Source organism: Aegilops tauschii, chromosome 5 (genome assembly GCF_002575655.3).
Source record: "Aegilops tauschii subsp. strangulata cultivar AL8/78 chromosome 5, Aet v6.0, whole genome shotgun sequence".
Classification (NCBI taxonomy): Eukaryota; Viridiplantae; Streptophyta; class Magnoliopsida; order Poales; family Poaceae; genus Aegilops; species Aegilops tauschii.
In genome coordinates this window covers 76,515,010-76,533,528 of record NC_053039.3, presented here as the reverse complement: position 1 = coordinate 76,533,528, position 18,519 = coordinate 76,515,010, and the positions used below count along the sequence as shown (strand labels likewise).

Sequence of the window (18,519 nt, the reverse complement as noted above, 5' to 3'; positions counted from 1 at the left end):
TTAACATCATATAGCACTCTTGCAACAATGATAAGGGCATCAAGATGACCTCAAACAAGCATGGCACAATGGAACAAAATGAAGAGCATCTCGAGGCGAACATTTCGATATATCACACGCACGAAACGGAGCAGTATGCACGGAGATATGATGCGATGAACAGGAGCATATAATGTAAAATATACGGGACTGAGAGAAATTCGGAGGGAGGGAGAAGTCAACCTAGACCCGATCTAGGGTTCGTCGGGCTCGCCGGAGACGTAGCTGGCCGGTCGGAGTTTGGAGAGGAGGGAGACGGCGACGGCAGGGTCGGGAGTCGCCGGAGGAGGCGGGGGAGGCCGGCGACCGGAGAGGAGCGGGTCGGCGAGGGCGCGGTCGTCGGGCGGCGCCGGCGTGGAGGACGAAGCGGCGGGCGGCGGCGGACGGCGACCTCGGGCGGCGCCGGCGACGAGGCGGCGATGGCGGTGGAGGGCGGCGGCTCGGGGAACCGGGCCGCGGGGGCTGGCGGCGGGCTTGGCGGGCCGCGGGCGAAGTGGGCGCGGGGCGCGGGTGAGGTGGCAGGCACTGGTTGGCTAAGGCGGCGGGAAAGGCGACGTGGCGGCCTCTCATTGGCCGGAGCGACGTGGCGGCGGCGGTGGACGTGTCCGATGCGGAGGCGGACATGTCCGGCGGCGGGGAGGAGCGGGGCTAGGGTTTGGACTGCGCGAAATCCGGGGGGAGCACATATTTATAGGTAGAGGGAGCTAGGAGAGTCCAAATGGGGTGCGGTTTTCGCCCACACGATCGTGATCGAACGACCGAGAGCATGGAGGGGAGTTAGATGGGCTAGGTGGGCTGTGAGAAGAGGTGCTGGGCTGCAAAGAGAAGGGGCTTTCGGGCTACGCAGTTAACCGTTGGGGCATTAAACGACCTCCAAATGGAACGAAATTTGACGGGCGGTCTGTCGGTGCTATACCAAGGCCACTCGGCAAATCTTGACCCATTCCAAGAACGTTTTTATCCCACTCACGAAACAAGGTCTTAGAGGGGCGACGGGCGCGTGCGAGAGTATCGGATCGCGAAACAGACAACGGGGAAAAGGACCGGATGCAAGTTTTGAAAAACATGATGATGCAATGCAGATGATGACATGGCAAAATGCAACACGCAAGCAAATGACAAGGCAATGACGGCGAATAAACGGAAGACACATGGCGCATCGGATCCGGGACGTTACACTTGGCTACCTACTGCAGACGCCAACTTGGTGGAATGGTGGACCTCTATAAATCCACAACCAAAGCTTAGGAAGGAGACATGGACAGTAATCGTGCTAGTTGCATGGCTGATATGGAAGCACAGGAACAATGTGGTGTTCAACGGAAAGGTCCCTCCCACAAGTGAGCTTCTTAAGAGGATCGGCTTAGAAGGGCAAGACTGGAGGGCGGCTGGGCTGTTGCGTGAAGAGAGGTCGCTTTCGGATAGTCTAGATGGGTGGGCTAGTAGTGAGTAATCCGCATGTCGAGGGTTCGCTATGATAGCCGTGGATAAGTTGTAAAACTATATGCCTTTCTAGGCTCTCTTAATCTTTGATTCTGATACGTCAACCATTGACGTATCCTTGAAAAAAAGTTGATCAATAAATTTCCTTCTTCCCAAAATAAAAATAAAATGTGGCACACATATATTACAACTTTTACAGTAGTTGGCATTTTTTGGAGCTGTTCGTTTGTCTTGATCTAACAGCGCATACATACGTAGTACTCGAAAGTACGCGGATGAAAGTACTCGAAAGTACTATTAGTCTAGGGGCATTTTAGTCCTAGGAAATATATGACAAGGTGGGGCCCTCTCGTCCAATGCAAAAACGCCGCCCCTCTCCTCCAATGCAAAACCGGCGCCCCTCTCGTCCAATGCAAAGCCACCGCCGTGGTCCTTCCCCTCTTCCATCACCATTACAACCACGGCCATCTCCTAGCCTTCTCCTCCTTCTCGCGGCCGCAACTTTGCTCTTCTCATCTTCCAAATCCACCCCCTCTTCCATCCACGCAAGATCCTCGATGGAGCAGCAGATCAAGCACATCGGCGGCGACGAGAACGCCGACTTCGTGGAGATCGCCGGCGGCGAGAACACCGACTTCATGGAGATCGCCGACGGCGACCAGGTCAAGATGGCCAGGTTGACGGAGATCCGTTCTTGGTTTCACAACATATTGCAGACGAACTGGACGGCAATGGCCACTTTGAAGCAAATGACGAGGAGGGAGAGGGCAAAGCTTCCCCCCACCCGCACAACCGATGCACAAGGTCGAGATCCTCCTCTGGGCGATGGAGCAGGCCGATTCGTCCAGCCCGTGGACCAGGCGGAGGAGGTGGGTGATCAGGAACCCACGGTGCACGAGGTGCCGTTGCAGATTGTGGAGCCTCCAACCGAGTCGGAGATGACTCCGAAGCGCAAGAGGAGGAGGACAGTGGTCGCGACATCGCTTCCCCGCCGTTCTCCACGCTTCCCTCGCTGCTCTCCTCGTCTGAATGGCGGCCGTAGCTATGTTTAGGGTAAGATTGCTGAATTTCATTCATCATTACTTGCCACTTGCTTAATTTGATTCTCTGCAATATGTTCTTGCTACCTGTGTACTTGAATCCATAGCCTCTGGATGGCAGCTTAGTTTGATCGACAAGGCTGGAATGAGTCTAGGCATATAGCATTGCTATGTTTACTTGCTATGTTTTGATGTGCTGGAGTGGTATCCATGATAGGAAATTTTGTCTATCACCTCAAGAGTTGTGTTCAAATTACGTGATGCAATCTGTGTAAATTGAACTTGCAATATTTTGGCTGCAAGAAGTGCCTCCAGACAAGTTCAGTACACAGTTTTAGAGTGATAGACTCTGGGTTGACACTGAAATATTTCAATACTGCAAGTTCAGTAGATAGCTATAGGCATTGAAATATTTCAGTACTGACGGGTTCACACTGAAATATTTGAGTAGTGCAATTGCAGTACACACAGGTACACACTGAAATATTTCAGTAGTGCAATGCAATTTCAGTACAGACGGGTAGACACTGAAATATTTTAGTACTGCAGTTTCAGTACACGCTCGCAACCCCTGAAATATTTCGGTGTAGCAGTTTCAGTACACGCGCGTAACCACTGAAATATTTCTGGGGTGCTGTTTCTGTACAAGCACGTAGCCGCTGAAATATTTCGGTGGTGCACTTTCAGTACACGCACGTATCCACTGAAATATTTCAGTGGTTCACTTTCAGTACACGCACGTACCAACTGAAATATTTCAGTAGTGCTGTTTCAGTACACGCATGTAGCAACTAAAATATTTCAGTGGTGCTGTTTCAGTACACACACACATAGCCACTAAAATATTTCAGTAATGCACTTTCAGTACAGAGATGTAGACACTGAAATATTTCAGTAGTGCCCTGTCGGTGATCTTGCATAAAAATATTTAGGGCTTCCTAATGATTCAAAAAAAGACATAAGCAGTGAAATACTTTTAGTAGGGATGTTGGCTTACTCATGTTGCCGTGCTGTACAACCTTTTGCTTCACTTCCTGTAAGTGCTTCTTGCATGTGCTATGGCCTACATGCGGTTTACTCTCATCATAGCAGTGATTTTGCATCTTGCAAAGGTCTTATTAATTCAACATTGACTTCTATGAACTTTGTATTCAAATCCGTATCCTCCTACAATTGTTGTGACAAATTTCCTTGGCATCTTCAAATTACCGTACTGTCATTTTTCCAATACCAACTGTATTCAATCTGAAACTTTCAGTTACTTATATGCTACAGGTGGAATAATGGATAGGTTGTTGAAGATGCCGCGCCTCACAATAAAAGTCCCTTGCTCAACCTCAACATCAGAAGCTGTTTTGCATTTCTAGTTGTCTCAGTATTTCATGTGATGTATTTGAATACCAGAAGTTGTTATGCATTACAAGTTCAATATGAAAATCATAGTACCTGCAGTCTGTGTGTTATCTGTTTTGTATGTGTGGGATAAAAATCTAATATGGTTCTGATTCCTGTTTTCATGGCCCTGATGCTAAGTTAAGTACATGCTGGTCAGAGTGATCGGAGGGAAGGGTGGCGCTGGTGGGAAATATTTTAGGGTTTTATCATCGTGATAACCCTAGAAAATTAATGAAAACGTCAAAAATCAATGGAACTAGTCATGGATGCTTCTCATGTTGGTACAAGGGTGAAGAAAGAATATAGGTCCATTTGAAGCAAGTCGAGAAAAACCCGTCCTTCCACACGGACCCTTACCTCCTACGGGAACGGCCGCCGGTGAAGGATCGACAACGTGCGCTTCTCGCGTCACCTCCGAGAAGTATTTTAAGCATTTAATCGTATTAGAAAATCCATACAAATGCCGACAACCTTACCAAACTAGTCATGCTTCCTTCTCATGTTGATACAAAGAAGTAGAATTTTTTTGGGTCCATTTACATCATGTCCGGCAAGTTTGTTTGTTTGTGCGTGTTCTCCGTGTGTGTGAATTACATGTGGGATCCACATGTAAAAACCCCATAGGCAAAGGTGGACGAAAAAAACACCGCATTCTGGAGGGACCATTTGGTCTAACTTAAGCCATTTTTTGAACAAAGGTGATTTTTTCCACAACCTCCAAATCACCCACATTTTCTTTTACACGGTGACCCACATGTGCCAAACATGTCTATGAAAGAAAATTTGGAAAAAATATATTTTACAATGCCCCCTAGAGGTATAGACCGATGATTTGATCGGTGAGTCTAGAGGGCAGTATAAATTCAAAAAAATATAAAACCTTGGAAACCTAGCTTTGTTTGTGCAAGAGATCATGTGTGCCAAAATCGAGGTGATTTAGAGGTGGTGGAAAAAAATCACCGCATTACGGAGGGACCATTTGGTCTAACTTAAGCCATTTTTTGAACAAAGGTGATTTTTACCACCTCCAAATCACCCAATTTTCCTTTTACACGGTGACCCACATGTGCCAAACATATCTATGAAAGAAAATTTGGAAAAAATATATTTTACAATGCCCCCTTGAGGTATAGACCGATGTTTTGATCGGTGAGTCTAGAGGGCAGTATAAATTCAAAAAAATTCAAAAAAATATAAAACCTTGGAAACCTAGCTTTTTTGTGCAAGAGATCATGTGTGCCAAAATTGAGGTGGTTTGGAGGTGGTGGAAAAAATCACCGCATTCCGGAGGGACCATTTGGTCTAACTTAAGCCATTTTTTGAACAAAGGTGATTTTTTCCACCACCTCCAAATCACCCAATTATTCTTTTACACGGTGACCCACATGTGCCAAACATGTCTATGAAAGAAAATATGGAAAAAATATATTTTACAATGCCCCCTTGAGGTATAGACCGATGTTTTGATCGATCAGTCTAGAGGGCAGTATAAATTCAAAAAAATTCAAAAAATATAAAACCTTGGAAACCTAGCTTTGTTTGTGCAAGAGATCATGTGTGCCAAAATTTGGGTGATTTGGAGGTGGTCGAAAAAATCACGCATTCCGGAGGGACCATTTACTTAAGCCATTTTTTGAACAAAGGTGATTTTTTTCCACCACCTCCAAATCACCCAAATTTTCTTTTACACGGTGACCCAGATGTGCCAAACAAGTCTATGAAAGAAAATTTGGAAAAAATATATTTTACAATGCCCCCTTGAGGTATAGACCGATGTTTTGATCAGTCAGTCTAGAGGGAAGTATAAATTCAAAAAAATATAAAACCGTGGAAACCTAGCTTTGTTTGTGCAAGAGATCATGTGTGGCAAAATTTGGGTGATTTGGAGGTGGTCGAAAAAATCACCGCATTCCGGAGGGACCATTTGGTCTAACTTCAGCCATTTTTTGAACAAAGGTGATTTTTCCAGCACCTCCAAATCATCCAATTTTTCTCTTACACGATGACCCACATGTGCCAAACATGTCTATGAAAGAAAATTTGGAAAAAATATATTTTACAATGCCCCTAGAGGTATAGACCGATGTTTTGATCAGTCAGTCTAGATGGCAGTATAAATTCAAAAAGAATTCAAAAAAATAAAACCTTGGAAACCTAGCTTTGTTTGTGCAATAGATCATGTGTGCCTAAATTTGGGTGATTTGGAGGTGGTCGAAAAAATCACCGCATTTCGGAGGGACCATTTGGTCTAACTTAAGCCATTTTTTGAACAAAGGTGATTTTTCCACCACCTCCAATTCACCCAATTTTTCTTTTACACGGTGACCTACATGTGCCAAACATGTCTATGAAAGAAAATTTGGAAAAAAATATTTTACAATGCCCCCTAGAGGTATAGACCGATGTTTTGATCAGTTAGTCTAGAGGGCAGTATAAATTCAAAAAAATACAAAAAATATAAAACCTTGGAAACCTAGCTTTGTTTGTGCAAGAGATCATGTGTGCCAAAATTTGGGTGACTTGGAGGTGGTCGAAAAAATCACCGCATTCCGGAGGGACCATTTGGTCTAACTTAAGCCATTTTTTGAACAAAGGTGATTTTTTCCACCACCTCCAAATCACCCAATTTTTCTTTTACACGGTGACCCACATGTGGCAAACATGTCTATGAAAGAAAATTTGGAAAAAATATATTTTACAATGCCCCCTAGAGGTATAGACCGATGTTTTGATCAGTCAGTCTAGAGGGCAGTATAAATTCATAAAAAAAATCAAAAAAATATAAAACCTTGGAAACCTAGCTTTGTTTGTGCAATAGATCATGTGTGCCAAAATTTGGGTGATTTGGAGGTGGTCGAAAAAATCACCGCATTCCGGAGGGACCATTTGGTCTAACTTAAGCGCTGGTCATCCTTACTCGAAAATCAATGGAACTAGTCAGGGATGCTTCTCATGTTGGTACAAGGGTGTAGAAGGAATATAGGTCCATTTGAAGCAAGTCGAGAAAAATCCGTCCTTCCACACAAACCCTTACCTCCTACCCGAACGGCCGCCGGTGAAGGAGGTGAATTTTTGGCCATGTTAAGAATAATTTTTCCTTGTTGTGGGCATGGCCACCCAAGTGGATCGACAACGTGCGCTTCTCGCGTCACCTCCGAGAAGTATTTTAAGCATTTAATCGTATTAGAAAATCCATACAAATGCCGACAACCTTACCAAACTAGTCATGCTTCCTTCTCATGTTGATGCAAAGAAGTAGAAATTTTTTGGGTCCATTTACATCATGTCCGGCAAGTTTGTTTGTGCGTGTGCTCCGCGTGTGTGAATGACATGTGGGATCCACATGTAAAAACCCCATAGGCAAAAAAGAGGCCCAACCAAACTGCCCGACGGAGTTTTGAACAAAGGGCATTAGTTTGTGATCGGGAAGGTGTTACCGCTGGGCTGATGATGCATCTTCATACAAATTACGTGCCCTCAGATTCAAGAAATTCATTTACCATATCTATCATGTGTAACCACTGCTGGTGTCCACGTGTCAGCAGTTTGAAGGGCGGCGCGGGGCAAACCGCACGCGAGGTGCATGGCGCGGGGCAAACCCCACGCCTCCTCACTATGGAAGGCCCTGGTAGGTGAGACAAATCACCCCCTCGACCCCTCGGTAACTCCAAGAGGCAGCCACATTCATTTTCTTCCCCAAATCGTGTAGAAAACCCTCGTCCTCTCCCACTCCAGCCATACCACCTCGTCCTCTCCCAAACCCTCCTGGCTTCCTCAGCAATCCACTCCTCTCCTCCCTTCCAACACGTCCCTCCTCCTCTCGTCGACCGCCGATGAAGCGCAGCCGTGAAGATGCGGCGGACGAGCCGAAGGCAACCAACGATGGAGAGCAGTCTGCTGCCGTGGTTGCCGCCGCGGTTGCAGCGGCTGAGTCCGCCGTAGCGGCGACGGTTGGCGGTGCAACAACCGCTGTGCCTCCTCTCGCTGCCATCCCAGCCGTCGAGCTACCAGTCGGAGAGCGTGTGCATGAGAAGGTGGGGGAAGATCTGGACGAGGAGACGGCGAGGCTCCATGAGAGAATCGAGGAGGAGTTCAAGGGGGGGGGGGCGACGTGGACGAGATAGAGTTCGAGATGGTTGTGGATCCCAGGAAGGGCAGCGACTTCGACGAGGATGTCATCGATGAGCTCTCGGAGGTACTACTTTGGTTTTTTCAGATTTATTTTTCCTTCATGTACTTTGTTTTTTCATGGCATTGGGGTTTTTCTTGTTAAGTACATGAGCATCAAATTCATATGGGCGTGCTAGTTGAAAGGATCTAGCATAGATTTTCTTGCATAATGAATGGTGGTTTTTGAATCTGAATCATTTTCTTAAAGTAATGATGAGGTATTTCTACTCATGTACTGGCCCAGCCATAATGTTTGCGTACATGTAGGATTTTAGGGATCTAGCATAGATTTTCTTGTTGGATGGTGATTTTAGAATCTGATTCATTTTCTATTTCGAATAGACAAAAAAAAACCCACTAGTATAGCTAAAACTCCATCAAGCAGGTAGATGATGCATTTGCAATATAATGGCAATTTACTGAATTGACACAGATTGCCATACTGATCTCTTAAAACACCACCCGTTGACTCATCTCCTTCTTAACTATCATATGATGCATCTACATTCAGTTTTAATTGGTAAGAATCCTGTTCTGACCACTTGATTATTTCTTTGACACCATTTGCTGTTTTGGCAATTGGTCTGCCTTGTTGCATGAGGACAGAACCAATACCTTGACCTGATGCATCTGTTTAAAAAGTAAATGGTAGGGTCAAATAAGGCAAAGCCATAACAAGAGCAGTGACCAGACAATTCTTAAATGTTGTGAAGGCCTCAATTTGAGCATCTGACCACTGGAATGAATCTTTTTTTAGACAACATGCCCTAAATACTCAACTTGTATTTGTAAAACTAGAATTCAATTTCTGAATCTTTTTTTAGACCACTGGAATGAATCTTTCTTAGCATATATTTGTAAAACTAGAATTCAATTTCTGATTCCAGTAAAATAGACAAAAAACACTTTGTTTTGCATGACAACATTTCCTTTTCCAAGTTAAGGTGCTCCAAAGTATTTTCCTCACCGGTATCATCAGAGTCACAAGATAAGGGATAAAGATAGTAGCCCATAGCTCCTTTATCAATTTCCTTCTAAAACTTATCAGGGGCTAACAATGTTGGAGAATTAGTATTGCTGCTCTCAGAAAGAATAATGGTTTCTTGATTCCAGTAGATAGAAGAAACCCCCGAAGCCTTTTTTCTGATTCCATTCAAAATTACACCTGTAACAAGTATCAAGTATCATTAAACCAAGCCACATCATGAATTCTTTCATGTGTTAATTATGTACTTCTTGTGCACTAATCTATCAATGCAACTATTCCACCGTCCATATTTATGCAAGTCAAATTATTTGGGTCAATTATGTATGTGCATATACGCCTTATTTCAAGCAAATAGATAGTTGTCATGTTACACGTCTGTACTTTTCAAACATTCTAATTAAGAGCAATGTAGCAGAATAGATTAACTGAGTTCTTCTTTGTGTACTAATTCATAGGAGGATGACGATGATGTGGGGTATGACATGTACAGCAGGCACAGCAAGAGCCGCTACATCAGGAGGCAGCTGATTGCTGGAAAATTCAAGTACCGTCTCTATGGAAAGCTTTGCTGCCCCTTCTGTGGCAAGGCGATCAAGGGCGACATAGATGGCTTGATGCAACATGCCGTCTCCACTGGCAACTCCTATAGTAGGAAGCAAAAGGCCAGTACTCTGGCAAAACATGCGGCCTACGGGTGCTTCCTCAAGATTGTCAAAGTCAATGAGCCCTACTACATCCCGCCGCGCCGCCGCTGAACAAGGGAGACAAGTGATGTGCTGCTAGACTGCTGCTGCTGCCCCAGGACCGTCGTGTCCTTTTATGTTATCGGTATTTGCTGGTCGACTCTAAAACTTATGGTCTATGGTGCGTAAGAACTTATGTCCTATGGTCTATGGTGGGTGTGAACTTATGGTGTGCGGTCTGCCGTTTAACTAAGTGTTTGCTGCTAATCTGCTTAAGTGGTCTAAGTTGTTATTAGTACTATTTTGCTGATGCATGTTAGGCATTGTACAATGGTAGATGCTAAGGGTGGTGCTTAGAAAAATAAACCGGGGTTTTCTGAAGCACCATTGCCTATTTCTACAGGACAGACGCCTAGTTAAGCATCTACCCTGTACAAATAAGCACCGGTGCTTAAGAAAAGCCTGGTTTATCTCTCTAAACACCTCGCCTAATCACCTTGCATTATACAAGGCCATAGCAACTCAAGTATCGTACGGTGGTCTATGTTATGTTTGCTGTGTTATTCTTCCGTTCTAGAATCGTACGGTGATGCATGCTAGGAACTCTACTACTATTACTATGGTAGTTATAGCTTGGCATGATTATGTTCAGTTTATAACTCAGGATGTTCCAGCCATATCTATGGCCAGTTACAACTGAACTATGCATTAGTTTTTGCCAAAAGTAAAGCATGCAAATGATTGCCAATTCTACCTATTGCCATTTGAAGCTTTGTACTGAGGATGCATTAGTTATTGCAATAAGTAGAGGATGCTCATGTTTCCCAGAAGTGCCTGTTTCCACTTTCTGGTAAGAACTGAACATGTATCAAATTATGCTAAAAGTAGACCATGAGCATGAACATGTATCAATTGCTGCTTCCTATTTGTGTTTGAATGGGCTCAACATATCTGGTGATGGTTTAGGGTCTCTGCGTGACCGTGATGATAACTCAAGATGTTCCAGCCATATCTATGACCAGTTATAACTCAACTATGCATTAGTTCTTGCCAAAAATAAAGCATGCAAATGATTTCCAATACAACCGTATTGCCAATTCAATTTTTGTGCTAAGGATGCATTAGTTATAGCAGTAAGTAGAAGATGCTCATGATTGCCAAAAGTACATATATCCACTTTATGATAAGAACTTAACATGTATCAAATGATGCTAAAAGTAGAGCATGAGCAAGATCATGTATCAATTGATGCTACCTATTTGTGTTCGAATGGGCTCAACATTTGTTTGGCTATGGTCTTGCTGTCAAATTTAAGTTTGAGTTCTACGAGGCTTTTCTCCGTTACGAAGACTTTTATCTGAAACTGACATTGCTGGCTCATATGCAATGATGCAAACTGGGTCAATTAATCTGAAGACAATAATTCAAAGATGTATAACAAAATTAGCAATCAACTAATATTAAAAAAATTAAGTGGATCATTTAACATATGATCCACTTATGAGTTTAAGCACACAACCTTTTTGGTCTTGCATAAAATAAGTGCAGTTTAACAAGGGTATCCAATTGCTTAACCACGTGAAGTTGTGCAAACCCTATGAGGGTTCAACTACTAAAAGAGCAGCCGACAACGATTAAAAAAAGCTACAATCAGGAAATACCTTCTCTCGGAGACGGCGGCGCCGAGTTGATGGCCGCGGATAGTGCATGGCAAACTAGAAGTGCCCCTATAGCGCGGTAGACGGCGGCAAGGATAAACGGCGCGTTCACGCGAGGAGGGGGCGGCGATAAGAACACTGAAGTCCGACCCCTCATGGCGGTGGGCGGTGGCCGGCAACTCCTGTAATCCGTGTGAGCCCGGCATCTCCGATCTGATCTTGCAGCAGTCGTGGGAGCTGCGGATGGCACGGCCGGGTGGTTAGAATGAGGCGCTGTAATCGCGGGATTTAGGGAGGGGTGGGCCGCGTGAGTTATGTGAGATTTCAATAATATCACAATGATATCCCAAAAGATCTAGAAAGTATTGTCCTTGCTTTTTAAGTATTAACAATGGTTTCTTCGTGTCGCATATGCCCGAAAAATGCCATACATGACAAAACTTGCAATACATGTTGAAAATGGTCCACATTGTACTAATGACTGAAAAAATCACACATGTGACGAAACTTCCAAAATTTGTTGAAGATGGTTGATTTGGAGATGGTCTACAATTTCACTGCAATATTTCAAATTTATTTTATAACTAAAATTCAATGATGCAAGGTTTTACATGTTTTTCAATTGTTTTCAAACTTAAACTTTTTACACATGTCCAAGAAAGGCAATGTGGCAAGGTTTTACATGTTTTTCATTGTTATCAAACTTAAACTTGTCACATAAGACACGTGTACCTAAAAAAAGGAAGTGCTATTTTAGTATAAGTCAACATGTCACATAGGCAAAAAAAGATTTTATAGAAAAAAAGCCCACCTATCTAACATGATATTTCACACACCACAGCCCGCATACGACTACAAACCCAGTGATATGGGCCAGGATGCAGGCCCGTGGTGGGACTAAACTCAGACGCACGCGCACCCAGCAGTGCACAGAGCGCGGTTGCCACGACGGACTGCAACTGCGTCCCACCACCACTACCCCCACGTCCTAGATGAACCGCCTCCCCCACGTCCCCATCCCAGGCGTGAAAAAGCCCCAAATCAACTACATCACTGCCTCACTCCGAGAACCTCCATTGCTGCTTCCATCTCTTCTGCAAACAACCCACAAACATCTCTCTTCGAAGCCCGTAGTCGCAGGAGGAGGGCAATGGCGGAGCAAGCGTCTGCCAAGCGTCATTGTGGCCAGACGTTCGACCAGAGCGGCAACCTCGACGTCGTTCACGTTCCCGGTCAGAAGCGCGAGTACACCGTAACCCTCAAAGGGGTTGAGCTCCACGGCAAGGAGATGCTAGAGGTCGTCTGCACCAGCGAACCAGACAAGGCCGACGAGATGGTCTTTAGGATCAGGAGGAGCGCCTGCGGCTCGTACCCCCACTTCATCGGCGTTGATGTGGAGTTTACCAAAGATGATGAACCTCCGTAGATGGCAGCAGTTCTGTAGATCAGCGTGGAGGGTCTCTGCCTCGTGTACCACATCGCTGCGGCCACAAAATGGTGAAAAATCCTACTCATTCACCCTCTTCCATTCACCAATACTGCTCCCTCGAAATTTCATTAGACTAGTTTCATACTAGATGTACTAGTGTAGTTTGTGAAAATGGATGCACTAGTGCAGTTCCTCAAAGTAGATGTACTAGAATATATTTTGAACCTGATGCACTTGATTAGTATCTGAAATTGTTGCACAAGATTAATTTGTGAGCTTGATGTACCAGTGTAGTTTCTCATCTTGATTCATTAGTGTAGTTTCTGAACTTGATGTAGTGAAGTAGTTTCTGAACTTGGTCTGGTGTTATTTTCACCACCAAAAAAACTTAAGAACTTGGTGAAGCAGAGGTATAAGTTATTTTATTCAACAGAATAAAACTAAACTGGCACTAAGAAAGCAAATAGATCATTGACTCAACTATATATTCTGAAAAGAAAAATAACATGGTGTACTTAATTTTAATTTCAGAACTTTGTGTACTAGTTTCTGAACTACATTCATCCATGACTTATACTGTATAAGCATCTACTCCATGTATTATTCACTTGTAAACCGTAAAAATAGAAGATTAAATCTTGAAAAATAAACACTAGTACTCCATGTATTCATCACTTGTCTCTCCCCTAGCAGGCCAAAGCGCCTCAAAGAGCTCCTACAGGAGGAGAAGTTGTTCACCTTTGCCGGTTTCAGCATTAAAAATGACAGGGACAAGCTGAAGTTGTCTGGTTTGGAGATAAACCCCAACAAGCACATCGACATTCAGCGCAACTGGAGAGTTCCATACAACGGAAAACCGTACGACTCCTTGGATGATGTTGCAGCTAGCGTCATCCACCCATTCTACAGCAAGGTGAAGAAGAAGATCGACAGGCAGGCAGACCATAAACAGTGGGGGGACAACCCACTGCCAGATTACCTCATCGAGTATGCATCAATAGATGCGTACGCCACCTACAAGTCGTGGAAGATAATTGACAACATCAAAAGAGGTCTGGAAATTTCAAAAGAGCAGGAAGCAGATCCCTACTACCATTGCCACTATACAGGATGAGGAGACATCAAAGTCTGCCTTCGTGTTGCTTGCACTTGTGCTTGTCCTTTATCTTGTTGTTTGAAATTTGTAGTTTGCTTTTCTTGGGTTAAACCAGCTTGTTTATGTCATGTGTGTCAGAGTTGAACCAGTTTGTTTATGTCCTGTTTGTCAGGGTTGAACAAGTTTGCTTATGTCATCAAGTACATAGTTTGCTTATCTCGTTAAATAAGTTTGCTAGCTTCCTATTTTGTTTATCCATCCAAACAAAAATTCAAGTAAATTGTGAATGGAATTCTGTGGCTGCTCTTCAATACTCCCTCCGTAAACTAATATAAGAGCGTCTAGATCACTATTTTAGTAATCTAATCGCTCTTATATTAGTTTACAGAGTGAGTACTAGTTATCAATGGAACTAATCATGGAAGGTTGTGCCATGTGTAGTTTTGGTTCAGAATTGTATGGAAAAGAAAACAATTACTACAATTAGAGCTAAATCCTTTAGCCGAACCTACGAAAAAGGGTTCCCCAACCCCCCCAGCTTCAACTGTAAAGCAACAGTACCAAGCATCCAACAACAAGTCAAGACAGATTCAAGTTCAAGGAAGTCTCAAATAACCGCTGGGGCAACAACAAAACAAGCCCCAAACATAACAAGTTCATTTCACAGCGATACATGGCCCATTTACTGAACCTAGATATATATAGATAGGTACGGTAATACACGGCAAGTACTCGGAAACAAGAGCTAACATACCAAGTTCATTTCACATCGAAACATGGCCTAGCCAGTTCTAAATGAGGTTGATGGTGATCATCATCCTCAAGTCATGGCGACGGGTGTTCGCAACAGTGAGTAGGATGCCCTGACCTACCCGAAGATTCTTGCCATGAAGGAACTTCTTCCACCCCGCTTGGTTGAAGACAGTGCGACCGTCCGTGTCCACTGCGTAGGCACATGTGGTGATGGAGCCCGTTCTGGTAAGGCGTAGTCCAGCAGCCATGCCTTCTTCATGCGGCTCGATGCCACAGCTAACAGATAACTTCTTAGGTAATTTCTGAAAACAGTTGATATGATATATGAGCATGTCACGTGCAATTATCAACAAATCATACACTTCAAGACACATATATCATTGGATTCAACACTGAGCATATATATCATCACATCACTACACTAGACGCTAATCATCAAATTACTACAGTAATTAAGCATATCATTAGATTATTACGTACACTAACCATATCATCGCATATTACTACACTACATAAGCATATATCGCATTACTACAACACATGCATACCATAAAAAATTCTGCACTAAATGAATTCTACACATGGCATATCATATCAACTACTACACTAATTAAGCATGCATATCATGTAATTACCACAGTAAGTAACATACCATGATATGCTGTTTAACATTCGTCCTTGTGAGGCGGGTCACGAATAGCATCCCGACATAGTCTTCACGTAGCGGAAGCATGTCCCAGAGGTTGCACGTTTCCTCGCCGCTCAGCCTCAGTCTTTGGGCATAGAGTGCTTCATCAAGTGGGTTCTCATCATCATCTGAATCCTCACCATCGTCCTCCTCATGAACTTCATCCTCACTATCGGAAATCAAATTCAGATAGATAACAGAAATCCTGGGCCTTTCTCCTCTGAAGGAGAAGCTGATCAATTCACCCCCACTAAGACGCAAGCGGGCGATGAAACGATCCCATTCATCCTCCAATCTGGGTTATCGTTCGCCCCTTATCGACCTGCATAGTGTACGGCCCCCTGATACGTCTCCGTCGTATCTACTTTTCCAAACACTTTTGCCCTTGTTTTGGACTCTAACTTGCATGATTTGAATGGAACTAACCCGGACTGACGATGTTTTCAGCAGAATTGCCATGGTGTTATTTATGTGCAGAAACAAAAGTTCTCGGAATGACCTGAAACCCCACGGAACATATTTTTGGAAAATATTAAAAATACTGGAAGAAGAATCCACGTCAGGGGGGCCTCCACCTGTCCACGAGGGTGGAGGGCGCGCCTGCCCCCTGGGCGCGCCCCCTACCTCGTGGGCCCCCTGACGCTCCACCGACCTCAACTCCAACTCCATATATTCACTTTCGGGGAGAAAAAAAACCAGAGAGAAGGATTCATCGCGTTTTACGATACGGAGCCGCCGCCAAGCCCTAAAACCTCTCGGGAGGGCCGATCTGGAGTCCGTTCGGGGCTCCGGAGAGGGGAATCTGTCGCCGTCGTCATCATCAACCATCCTCCATCACCAATTTCATGGTGCTCACCGCCGTGCGTGAGTAATTCCATCGTAGGCTTGCTGGACGGTGATGGGTTGGATGAGATTTATCATGTAATCGAGTTAGTTTTGTTAGGGTTTGATCCCTAGTATCCACTATGTTCTGAGATTGATGTTGCTATGACTTTGCTATGCTTAATGCTTGTAACTAGGGCCCGAGTGCCATGATTTCAGATCTGAACCTATTATGTTTTCATGAATATATTTGAGTTCTTGATCCTATCTTGCAAGTCTATAGTCACCTACTATGTGTTATGATCCGGCAACCCTGAAGTGACAATAATCGGGACCACTCCCGGTGATGACCGTAGTTTGAGGAGTTCATGTATTCACTATGTGTTAATGCTTTGGTCCGGTACTCTATTAAAAGGAGGCCTTATCCCTTAGTTTCCGTTAGGACCCCGCTGCCACGGGAGGGTAGGACAAAAGATCTCATGCAAGTTCTTTTCCATAAGCACGTATGACTATATTCGGAATACATGCCTACATTACATTGATAAATTGGAGCTAATTCTGTGTCACCCTATGTTATGACTGTTACATGATGAACCGCATCTGGCATAATTCTCCATCACCGATCCAATGCCTACGAGATTTTCACATATTGTTCTTCACTTATTTACTTTTCCGTTGCTACTGTTACAATCACTACAAAACCCAAAAATATTACTTCTACTACCGTTACCGTTACTTCCATCTTACTTTGCTACTAAATACTTTGCTGCAGATACTAAGTTATCCAGGTGTGGTTGAATTGACAACTCAATTGCTAATACTTGAGAATATTCTTTGGCTCCCCTTGTGTCGAATCAATAAATTTGGGTTGAATACTCTACCCTCGAAAGCTGTTGCTATCCCCTATACTTGTGGGTTATCAAGACTATTTTCTGGCGCCGTTGCCGGGAAGCATAGCTCTATTCTTTGAGTTACTTGGGATTTATATCTGCTAGTCACTATGAAGAACTTGAAAGACGCAAAAACAAAAATTTATCCCTCAACTACGAGGGGAGGTAAGGAACTGCCATCTAGCTCTGCACTTGATTCACCTTCTGTTTTGAGTAAGCTTGCGTAACCTAAACCTGCTTCTGCTATTCATTCTGATATGTCGCGTGTTATTGATGATGCCACTTCTGCTATGCATGATATTTATGATGAAACTACTTCTATGCTTGATACTACTGTGCCACTTGGTGAATTTCTTGATGAACAACTTGCTAGGGCTAGAGAGAATGAAATTGTTGAAACTGATAATATTGAAGATAGTGATGATGAAGACTCTCCCCCTAATAAATATGAATTGCCTGTTGTGCCTGAGGGTTATGTTTTGGATGAAGAATCTGCTAGAGCTATTCTTGCTTGCAATGATAGAAGTGATCTTAAGAAGCTATTAGCTAAATGGAAGCAGCGATCTCTTAATGCTAGAATGAAACCCGACCCTGCTTTTGCTACTTCACCTATCTGTGTTACTGATAAGGACTATGAATTCTCTGGTGATCCTGATATAATTACTTTGGTTGAGTCTGATCCTTTCTATGGTTATGAATCTGAAACTGTTGTGGCACATCTTACTAAATTAAATGATATAGCCACCCTGTTCACTAATGATGAGAAATCTCGCTACCTTTACATCCATAAAATATTTTCGTTCTCATTAAAGGGTGATGCTAAGATATGGTTTAATTCTCTTCATCCTGGTTGTGTGCGTAGTCCCCAGGATATGATTTATTACTTCTCTGCTAAATATTTCCCTGCTCATAAGAAACAAGCTGCTTTAAGGGATATATATAATTTTGTGCAAATTGAAGAAGAAAGTCTCCCACAAGCTTGGGGGAGGCTTCTCCAATTACTTAATGCTTTGCCTGATCATCCTCTTAAGAAAAATGAAATACTTGATATCTTTTATAATGGACTAACCGATGCTTCCAGAGATTACCTGGATAGTTGTGCTGGTTCTCTTTTCAGGGAAAGAACACCGGATGAAGCTGAGATTCTATTGAATAATATGTTGAAAAATGAAAATAATTGGACACTTCCTGAGCCAATTCCTGAGCCTATTCCTAAACCAACTCCAAAGAAGAGAGGTGTTCTATTTCTCAGTCCTGAAGATATGCAAGAGGCAAAGAAATCTATGAAGGAAAAAGGTATAAAAGCTGAAGATGTTAAGAATTTACCTCCTATTGAAGAAATACATGGTCTTAATTTACCGCCTGTTGAAGAAATACATGATCTTAATCCATTACCTATTGAAGAAACTCATGGTCTTGATAACC

The 18,519-nt window shown here is 43.5% G+C and overlaps 1 protein-coding gene across 1 annotated transcript; it reads left to right on the top strand.

The window, feature by feature from the left end:
• The first annotated feature begins 12,566 nt into the window (after positions 1 to 12,566).
• On the top strand, positions 12,567 to 13,959 carry LOC141022577 (uncharacterized). The gene is made up of 2 exons (XM_073498840.1): positions 12,567 to 12,838; positions 13,539 to 13,959. The coding sequence occupies exons 1-2, from the start codon at positions 12,567 to 12,569 to the stop codon at positions 13,957 to 13,959; spliced, it is 693 nt and encodes a 230-aa protein (XP_073354941.1).
• The last annotated feature ends 4,560 nt before the right edge of the window (positions 13,960 to 18,519 follow it).

What these genes read in the sequence shown, in the direction of transcription:
- LOC141022577 (XM_073498840.1), top strand. Translation starts at nt 12,567, where the DNA reads ATGGCGGAGCAAGCGTCTGCCAAGCGTCATTGTGGCCAGACGTTCGAC. An exon ending in ACCAAAGATGATGAACCTCC is followed by an intron (nt 12,839 to 13,538) that starts GTAGATGGCAGC and finishes CTCCCCTAGCAG; the next exon opens with GCCAAAGCGCCTCAAAGAGC.